The sequence below is a fragment of the Andrena cerasifolii genome, chromosome 8 (assembly GCF_050908995.1).
Source record: "Andrena cerasifolii isolate SP2316 chromosome 8, iyAndCera1_principal, whole genome shotgun sequence".
Taxonomy (NCBI): domain Eukaryota; kingdom Metazoa; phylum Arthropoda; class Insecta; order Hymenoptera; family Andrenidae; genus Andrena; species Andrena cerasifolii.
The window spans coordinates 7989578-8000087 of record NC_135125.1 but is presented as its reverse complement, the minus strand read 5'-3'; the positions used below and the strand labels follow the sequence as shown (position 1 = coordinate 8000087).

At 44.3% G+C, this 10510-nt stretch overlaps 1 protein-coding gene across 1 annotated transcript; it reads left to right on the top strand.

Annotated features, from left to right (window-relative positions):
• The first annotated feature begins 49 nt into the window (after positions 1 to 49).
• On the top strand, positions 50 to 9815 carry LOC143372466 (succinate dehydrogenase [ubiquinone] flavoprotein subunit, mitochondrial). Its single transcript, XM_076818633.1, has 13 exons — positions 50 to 178; positions 264 to 377; positions 482 to 563; positions 1006 to 1233; positions 1980 to 2266; positions 2350 to 2488; positions 2553 to 2721; positions 3162 to 3357; positions 3450 to 3647; positions 5059 to 5253; positions 6212 to 6355; positions 6444 to 6554; positions 8325 to 9815. Exons 1-13 carry the CDS (start codon positions 50 to 52, stop codon positions 8409 to 8411), a joined length of 2079 nt encoding a protein of 692 aa, XP_076674748.1. The 3' UTR covers positions 8412 to 9815.
• The last annotated feature ends 695 nt before the right edge of the window (positions 9816 to 10510 follow it).

Sequence of the window (10510 nt, the reverse complement as noted above, 5' to 3'; positions counted from 1 at the left end):
TAGTTATCGCCCTGAAAATGGTGCGCTTCCTTCTTGCTTCTTTTATCAAATGACGAGCGAACGTGACGTAACGTTGTATATCGCGTGTAATGTATCCCGAAGTGTACCGAAATTTCAAAATCCTCTCGCAGAACGGTTTGAGATGCTACGATCCGTGCATCGGCTGTCACGAATTCTCGTAAGGAGCAAAAGAATTGTGTTTAAGGATTACTTTAAACTGGCCACTGTCGCCCGATCTGACGCCGACTCGTTGAATTTTCCAGCGGCGTGCCTCGCAACCTCGATACTCCGGCGAGAAAGGTTTAGTGTTACGGAGCATTCACGTGAACGTCAGCCCAGCCGAGAAATCGAAATGCGGCGCGGAGGACGGTGATAACGTAAAATACTTTCAATAGATTGCGTGTCGTTACCTTAGTACCCACGAAACCTATACCCGCGAACTGTGAATGTGTACCTTGGGATTTTGAAAAATTGCTTGCAGAGCTACCCGATGATAGATCACTGTTACGATGTGGTGATCGTTGGCGCCGGTGGTGCGGGATTAAGGGCAGCGTTTGGCTTAGGTAATATTAACCAGTTATCCGTGGATCATCCCCTAGGAAACTTCTACTTAATTTGTTCTCCTACTTCAGCTATCTGTTTTACAACTATCTGTTACCAGTATTTTAATCTGGCACACAGACAGCCACCCCTTAGCTTCATACCTCCACTATTACCTGTCCCAAAGTATTATAAATCGAGAGTATTACAAATTAGCCCTGATAATGCGTGTGCAGTTGGTGTCTTTCTTCTTTTAGCACTCTTGCGCGGATCCTCGTTGCATGTTCTACTTGATAGAATGAATTATTAAATATACAGTTGACTCTAAATGACTCGCGGTTGATTTTGAGAATTATCAAAGCGTAGGGAAGAATGCATAGTTGAAGCAGGGGGTTAATATATTAATATGATTTGGGAGTGAATCAATTTTAATTTCGCCTTTACCCCCTTTTTTCTATTAACTAGGAAGTAAGGGATATCGGGTGGCAGTGGTCACGAAACTATTCCCAACGAGATCTCACACTGTGGCCGCCCAGGGTGGCATAAATGCTGCCATCGACACCGAGAAAAACGACAATTGGCTGTACCACATGTACGATACTGTCAAAGGATCTGACTGGCTAGGGGATCAGGACGCGATTCACTTCTTAACGCGGGAAGCGCCGCAAGCTGTCTACGAGCTGGAGAACTTTGGTAACCCTCATCCTGTAAAAGCTTTTACCAAGACACTATCGATTCAGACAGTATTGAGCTTCGTCTGGGCTAAGTTATGCGGGAACCTACCGAACTTCAATGATCTGGAAATGAGGTTCAGTTTGAAGATTTTAATTGTTAAGGAAAAGTATTGGTATTGAAATCCAATGATCCAATTTCAGGATTTTGTCCTAATCAACCCGTAACGGGGTGAAAAGGGGTAAACTGTGTTTTTACGGACATCTCAATATCTCTTAGGTCCGATTAGATATCAACTTGGTTTCCACCTACAAATGTTACCCCCACAAATCCCTAAAAATAAATTTCATGATTTTACACTAATCAAACCCTAAGGGGGTTAAAAGGGGTAAAGTGTGTTCTCACGGACTTCTCAATATCTCTTATGCCCGATTAGATATCAACTTGGTTTCTACCTACAAAGGTTTCTCACACAAATCCCTAAAAATAAATTTCAGGATTTTACACTAATCAACCCCTACGGGGTTCAAAGGGGTGAACTCAGTTTGCATAGAGTCCTTAATATCTCTTAGGCCCGAAGCGAAGCGCGGGATATTTTGCTAGTATAAGTATAGATAACCTGTTTAATCGAGTGATGCAATAAATACTACAAGTACTGTACTTATCTAACATTCCCCCTAAAGAAACTGTTAAGACTCTAAACGCTCCAAGCTAAAGTCTGCTACAAATTGACTAAACTCCAGAGGTCCGTTCTCTCGAATCTGCAGGTTGCCCCTTCAGTCGCACAGACGATGGCAGGATCTACCAGCGAGCTTTCGGTGGCCAGTCATTGAAATTCGGGAAGGGCGGTCAAGCTCACAGAACGTGCGCCGTTGCTGACCGAACTGGCCACGCAATGCTGCACACTCTGTACGGACAAAGCCTCCGTTACGATGTGCATTACTACGTCGAGTACTTCGCCCTTGATCTTCTCATGAACGGGCGGTGCTGCAAGGGCATCTTGGCGTGGGAGCTGGAGACTGGCCTGCTGCATCGTTTCAGGGCCCATCACACGGTGAGCGGTTGTAAGATGGGAACCTCCATTCCTACTTCCTACTAGATATGAACGCTGAATGCTCCACTGACACCCTTTCGCAGGTGTTGGCGACGGGGGGCGCGGGTCGGTGCTACTTGTCCTGCACCGCTGCGCACGCCTGCACCGGTGACGGCATGGCGATTAGCGCCAGAGCAGGACTACCGCTACAGGACATGGAGTTCATCCAGTTCCACCCAACCGGTATGCAGCGCGACAAAAGAACGAGCCCGAGTCAGGCGTTTACACCGGTTAACCTTTCCGTTAGGGATATACGGAAGCGGTGTCCTGATAACGGAAGGCAGCCGCGGCGAAGGTGGAAAGCTAATGAATTCCCAAGGAGAGTTCTTTATGGAGCGGTACGCGCCGAACGCCAAGGACCTTGCGTCCCGCGACATTGTGTCCAGAGCGATAACCATGGAAGTGTTCGAAGGAAGGTGACGCAGTTGCACGGACAGATACAGCGGACGAGATAGAATTCGAAGCTTTAAATTCCCGGTGGCGCGATAGACGTACAATGCCGTTTATAAGTATCAGGACACCTGCTGTGTTTGCGGAAAATCGGATATTTAGTAAAATTTTATTTAACTTTGTCTTGGTTTTAAATCCAGTCTGAATTTTATAATAATAAGTATCTGGGCCACGGAAAATTTGCGACGAGTAGCTGCCTCAATACTTATAAACGACATATGAGAATCAAAGAATCTACTAAAAAGGAGACTCGTGCAATAAGTCAGGCAGCTGATTATTTTCCAGCTGAAGGAAATTCGCTGAGATTCGAATCACCTAAGCGCAGAATATTTTCCTGAATGCTACGAATCTATGCAGATCGCTCGATTAATTTGATTAAATGGATACTTCCTTCGCTACGACCTAGGGGCGTCGGTGAGAGGAAAGATCACGTGCATCTGCAGCTGCACCACCTGCCAGTAGAAACTATACGCTTGAAGCTACCAGGGATTTCGCATCTAGCCTGGGTGTTCTCCGGCGTGGACGTGGAGAAGGAGCCGATTCCTGTTATTCCGACGGTGCACTACAACATGGGCGGGACACCCACGAATTGGCGCGCGCAGGTGAGACGAGGGAAAGAAACGAGAGGACCAAACGAGCTTAGGTAAACGAAGAAACGCGGTGTGATTCATCGATTGGACATTCTGTCGGCAAGGTTCTGACGCGGGAAAACGAGGAGGACAGCATTATCGAGGGACTCTGGGCTGCGGGTGAAACTGCATGTGCGTCGGTGCATGGCGCCAATCGACTGGGCGCCAACAGTCTCTTAGAACTGATCGTCTTTGGCAAGGCCATCGCCGATCAGATCGATTGCATGACCAGACCTGGTGAACGTCACGAGGATCTGCCTACCGTAAGGATATCTCTTCCACTTGCATCTTAATTACTAGCAATCTCGATAGTTAATTAAGTAACGCCTTTTCTGACTTATTATATGAATCAGTGATTATTACACGGTGGACGTTTTTGCATACGCGTGAAAACTGAAAGATAGAATTTTTGAAGATCTTTGTAAGAGGAAAGAAATTTATATTGAAATCCAATTCTCTATCTGTGGTCTATAAAATTATAAAAATACGCAATTGCCTAAACACTGTACCCTCGATATAAAGGGTAGATTAGGGGTCGCGAATTTCTTACGTTCTTTTACAAAGAGGGTAGTCAGGTAGCGTCTCTTGTAATATTTTTTAAATCTAATTTGCAATATGAGTAGCCTAAAAACGATGTTTCATTGCACCCGCAAATCCCAGTTAAATAAATTATACAGACCTTTAAAAGAATTTTAATAACTGAAAGAATGCAATGTAAAATAATTCTACGTAAGGAAGGGGGTGGGGAGGTGGTTGGAATATAAAATCTAGCGAATTTATATACTGGATATAGAAGGGAATCCCAAAGAAATCACCAAAATTACCCTTACGTAATTTAAGAACGGCCGTAAGCTCGCGTATATATGCAAGAATTTACATAAGTGGAGGACCATTAGCAGTAGTTCGAACAATAAAATCCAGCAATGACTTCTGCCGAGTAAGTGTCGAGCATTGAATAAAACGTTCGCGCGTATAGTCTTCAGAACGCTTCAGATAAAAGGAGTACGCACTACTACACTTGCAAACGCAAGCGAAAAAGGTCTGCTTAACCAAAGCGCGCAACCAACCGCGTCGGAATAATTTGCGGTCTTCTATTCCAGTAACACGAGTGTCTTGTTTTTATTCAACTAATGTTATATTGGCAACGAAACAAGAAATGTTACCACTAGTTACGCCAATCTGACTACTTTCTTTGCCTCCGCTTTTTCAAATTGGTTTCACACCATTTTTTTACTATTGCGCAATCACGTGGCAGCGCTAGAAATATACAGGGCGTTTCAAAATCACGAAACAAGCCGAAACGTGCAAAGTAGTGGAAAAGGTATTGTTAATAAAAAAAATTACATCAATGTTCGATGTTATAAACAAATTTGCGTCAAGCCTCTATCACAAATGTCAGCCGACCCACAGTTGTACATTCCCCAAAAGCAGTGACCGCCACTTCTTTAACACCCTGTACAGAGTAGTTCGAAAATTGCAATAAAAGGCGGTCTGCAGTTTATAAAGCCTGACCTTTATCGCTGCTAAACGCGAGAGAAGGTCTTACACCAAGGCTAACGTGCGATAATTAATAGATCGGCATCGCGGAGCGGCAGATAAATTGCCCGGCGGAATGTTTCCAACGAGCATTGTGCTCCGAGTGTTTCCTTATTTCCCTGACATGTTGGCGAGCAGGCTATCAGCGAGGAAGCCATTTGTCGCTTCGACGCCACCCGCCACGCAAAAGGCTGCGTGCCCGTCGCCGAGCTGCGGGAAGAAATGCAGCAAACCATGCACCGCTACTGCTCGGTCTTCAGAACCTGCGACGTGCTGCAGCGAGGATGTCGCGAAATGACGCGGCTCTTCACCTGCGACCTACCGGACATATGTGTAGGTGAATTGATCGAAATTTCTCCACTCCCGCGAGCGTCAGCCACGGTACACCAAAGATCGCAAGAGTGGCCGGTGCAGCACCCTCGCGCGGACTTTTACTTTCAAATTAGTTACTACTTAGTTACTACACACAATGTACGAAACTCTGGGCGATCGGTTTAACGCTAACAAAGGAATAGTCCCACGAATAATATGGACACTTCCTTTTTTTTAGACCAGTGTTTCTCAAAGTAAGGGGGGGGGCATTAGGCGTTAAGAGGTGGAATGGGTGCGAATAGAATTTTAATTAACACGAGGTCGCACATAATTACTCAACAATGTTCACTAACAAGGGGAGGACAGGGTGTGGTAGACATAGGAAAAAAAATAACAAAATGTTAATTATATTTATAAATTATTTTTTTTAACGTGGAGAAATCTTCAAAAGACACCCCAATGCCTCTAGAGGGGAATCCCCGGGGGCGCAAGGGTAGTGTGGGATTTTTACCCACTAGGCTCCTCAAAATCGATCTCTACCACACCCTGTCCTCCCCTTGTAACTATGAAAAACTGTAAACGTATACTCAGATTTTCTAGTATCACTAGAATATTTTTTACATCAATCATATCGATAATATTCGACGGACTGCAACTTTAAAACAATTTCTTCAGAATAACCCTAAACGTTAGGACATAACTCGGTAGAAAGATTGAAATCGGACACCCTGTATGTGGTAGGAGGCGGTTGGATTAATTCGATAGAACCAAGATGTCCTGAGAAAGTTTGAGAAACACTGGTTTGGAGAGTGGAATATTTTTCGCCAAGCTCCGAAGCCTTTTAGTAAACACTTCGCACAATTTCAATTCCCTGTAAAAGCATTTAATTCCCCTCGATTCTAATCTACTAATTGTCAATCTTGCGTTTGAATTTACTGCCACTTGTGACAGGCATGAGAACATCCTAAGTATGCTTCAGGTGCAAGACCAGTCGATGATTTGGAACACAGAGCTCGTTGAAGCGATCGAATTACAAAACATGATGCTGGTTGGTCTGCACGTTGTTTACGCGGCGGAGAATAGGAAGGAGTCCAGGGGCTCGCACGCACGGGACGATTTCAAGGTATTTACATAACATGTCCCCCCCATCGCAGTCCTCCGAACGTCTCGTAAGAACGTCGAAGCAAAATTAAAACATTTCATGGTCGCAGGAAAGAATCGACGAGTACGACTATACCAAGCCGCTCGAAGGCCAGACAAAACGGCCGTACAGTGAACACTGGCGCAAACACACTCTCACGTGGTCTCGGAACGACGGATCGGTGAGTTATCGATCGGGCTCCTGGTTTTCACTTGTCATTGATCCAACAGCCTACGCTCGGCCCAAGTCGCTTGATTCGCGTAAAGGCTCCCAAACAGCTCCTCCGACTTATATTTACATATTTCCTTTCCCAACTCCTACCGCGCGTATTATTCTCGAAGGGGGGCCTTCCAGTGAAAACGAAACGGTGGTATCAGTACCTACGTGCTCCATCTCGCGCGATAAAAAGAGATACTACACTTTGCTCTATTTTTCAGCGTGGGCTAGCAAATGTTTTATCGTTATCATTGCGTCTCATTATGTACAGTGTGTTCGGCTTGTTCGTGTGCACGCTGTTGTTTTTCTGACGTTTCTGAAAAAGGGGAAAAATGTTTAATATGAAAGTTGTCTCATTTGATGGAAGGAACTTAATGGAATATCAAGATTTGCGTTGGAGCTATTATTTACAGGGATTGCAATATCAATGTATTTTTTTTTTTTGGAACTAGGTTAAACCGGGGGTGTCGGTATACCTGACATAAAATGGCTATTAAAACTAATACTGATATTATTTATTTCATTGGAATATACCTAGTGTGTTCAGAATTTTGAGCTGATTCAGAAAAACTGGGCGATAGGTAGGGTAAACGCACCAATAAATGAACACTCAAGGCTAATGAATGAACACTTTTTTAAAAATTTTGTTTGCAGCGCGATTGACTCCACGTGCTGCAACAATTGTTTGGATATGAAGCAAGAAATTAAAAGAAGTATCTAATTAATTAGTTGCTTATTTTAATAATTTATTTTACTCATTTTAATATGAAATGTCCATTCACTGGTACATCCACCCTGTTTGCTGAAAACCGGGTTGAAAACTGAAGTCATGACTTCTGAGCATCTCTCCCGAGGTGCCGAAAGAAATGGTTCTCGTCGTTGGGAGAGATGGCCCGTATAATGATCGGACGTAATCAACTCTGACGGTGATAAAAACACGGTGTACATGATATTTCATAACAGGCTAATCTAAAATCAAAAATTCTCTTAAAATAATAAGCTTCAGGGGCGGCTTTAGCATACTTGGCACCCCCGGGATAGATTATCATGGCGCCCCTCCAAGGGCGCGAAAAACAAATAGCAGAACGGATATAAATGAATAAACGCATACAGCGGCGCCCCTACAAATCTGGCGCCCCGGGCGGCCGCCCTGCCTGTACCCACCCCCTCCCTTAAAGCCGGCCCTGATAAGCTTATTATGATACAAATTTATTCCAACAAATTACTAAATAATTATGCAGCATTTTGAAATTTATACGCAAAATTTGATAGCTCATAGTAAAACGTGTGAAGGTGATCAGAAACAGCACCCTTTGCATCTTTCACTTTCAAAGTTAAATTATAGAATAATTATTATTAGGTGTGCGGTTTTTTTAATATCAAATTAAAGATAAAACACAGTTATTTACCGAAATAACGAAAAATCTTTTAAACTTGATTAAGTTTTCCCTTAACGCGTTTAAAAACCCGCGGTAGTTACTCTTAAGTGACCAAGGTCTGAGTCCTTGAAGGTTTGATCGATAAAGCCTTCAGGGGGTTTTTCCCCCAAAATTCCCGAGTATACATGTTTCTCCAGACCTCACAGGCAAACATAACCCCTTAAGTTTCCTCCATCAAATTTCATATGAAACATTTCTTCGCTTTTTCAATAGTTAGAAAAAATAATAGCGTGTATACGAATCGCGCAACGGTGTTCCCTCGCGCAAAGACGTCAGAGAGGTTTCTGCGTTTGCAGATCAGTATCTCTTATCGGCCCGTCATGGACACGACGTTGGACGAGGACGAGGCCAAGCACGTCCCCCCGTCGGTTCGAGCTTATTGACGACTACAATGATCCGTAGCGTTTCATTTTTTTTCTCCTTTCCGTTTAATTAAAACGACGCCAACGTTTCGCCGTTTGTCAACGTAATCGGGATACGCATGTGTCGCTGATTATCGCGGGACTCGAGCGCGGCTGGATTCCGTTGCCCGCCCCGTACGTGTCCTCCGCGCAAATCGTCTGTTTACTCGGCTCCAACGGGCGATATTATACAATTAATTAATTCTGACCCCGTGGAACCATCCGCTATCGAATTTACATATCCGAGCGGCGAAACGGCTCGTTTAAGGCACGGGATTCGCGCGCGCGTCAATAATTTCTCTGTTCGATTGGCCGTTGAATGCTTGCCTCTTATCGCTGGGTGGAAAAATTCTGTACGTCACGGCTTCGAGGCAGAGTTCGTTCTTTTTTCACTATAAAGTTTTCGGGAGGCGACGGGTTTATCCTTCGCGCGATTTCATCGACGTTTGTGAAACGGGCCTAACGAAAGGTGGCTCTCAGATGTGCTTCGTAGAAGCTAGTATTAAAGGTTTAATAAATTATTTTGTTACTTAAATGCCTGGCTCGTTTGGTTTTACTTCTTCCCCTGCGATTCCAGCTTTTTTCAAAATTAAGGGGTAGATTAATTTAAGTAAAACTGTTGCTACTTATTAACCTTTAGAGGATCGGTTATTTTATGAAAAAAAAAATAGTGAGCGAAGAAAAACGAATGTTTTTGTGTTGTTTCAGTAATTACTTTATTTTTTTGTATTCCTTGTGTTCTTTTGAACAGAACGAATTTATAGACGAACATACGTGCAAACACTCTTATGGCAAGGTGCGGAAATATGGAAGAGGGGAATAGGTATTGGATGAAAGAGGAGGATAGAAGGTGTAAGCTATGCGAAAGAGATATAAGGTCGTTAAAGCATCTGGCGGAGGACTGTACAGGTGTGGAAAGAATAAATATAAGTGTGGAAACAATACTTCAGGAGAGAAGGGTTGAGGAGGTAGTGGAATGGCTAAGGGGTATAGAAAGAAGGAGGAAAGATATGTGATATGAAATAAGTCCACCCGATAAGAGGTGCGAGAGAACGCAGATTTATTTCTTCATGTTTATTTGACATCTGATATGAATATATAATAATATAAATTTCTTAGACGTCAATCACATACCTCTATCATCGCCCGTACTACCTAATTTCGCAACTCGTGATCGTAAACTCATCAAAATTTTTATCGCGCTCAGATTGAGTCATCAACAGTGGAATCGCGCAAAACAAATATAAAAAGCTTATTGCCGCTGGAGTCTTCCGAGCGCCACTATTCTGGGGTTAGAAAGTGTAAAATGTGTGTGGTGTATGTACGCGCAACCGTCAGCTGCGCTACGTGCACGTGCACGCGCCTGTGGCTACACAAATGCGAGCAAACCTGTTTTCGCGAAATACTCCTACGCCTACCAACACTTTTACCGCTGTCGCGCCAGTAGCATCTGGCTGGGCAGCGTGTCTATATATACGATGCCCCACCATATGGCAGCCAAGGTTTACCTATATGTATGAGAGACGAGCCTACAGAGCGTTGACCAATAGGGAGACGAGACACGCGTCGTGCCGTCAACCCCACAGCGCGACAAATCCTTCTCGTTCCTTTTGCCTCCCCCTCCCTTCCCCGCGCAGCGGGTAATAAAGCTCGGTTAAGCGCGAGCTCCGTTACGAACTGTGCTAACAACCTCGTAAAGCGTGAGATTTTTTCGCGCGACCGAACGCTGCATGATTTAAAGCGCAAACAGGCAATTGTGCGCGTGACCCGAGGTTTCCGTCTAGCCGCGATACCTGTAACGTGCACGCTTGATAATCGAGCATCGTCCTCTATATCGCCTAACGAGCGATCCAATTCGAATTCGACAAAGGTCTTTCTAAAACTTTCAGATGCAAACGGTGTTACCTCTCGACCATACGTTCACCTTTCACCGGTCCGCACAGCCGCGCGTACGCTTATCGATTAGGATTTGCATTAGTCACACCTTCCGTGATAAATAATATTTAAACTACAGGCGAACTTCTGGAATACAATGTGCGGGCCGCGGCGAGGATTCTCCCCGTTGCAAGCGCGAGCGATAG

Coding starts and splice junctions, on each gene's coding strand:
- LOC143372466 (XM_076818633.1), top strand. CDS start 50: ATGACGAGCGAACGTGACGTAACGTTGTATATCGCGTGTAATGTATCC. Junction 179..263: donor ATCGGCTGTCACGAATTCTC/GTAAGGAGCAAA, acceptor TGAATTTTCCAG/CGGCGTGCCTCGCAACCTCG. Junction 2,489..2,552: donor CATCCAGTTCCACCCAACCG/GTATGCAGCGCG, acceptor CCTTTCCGTTAG/GGATATACGGAAGCGGTGTC.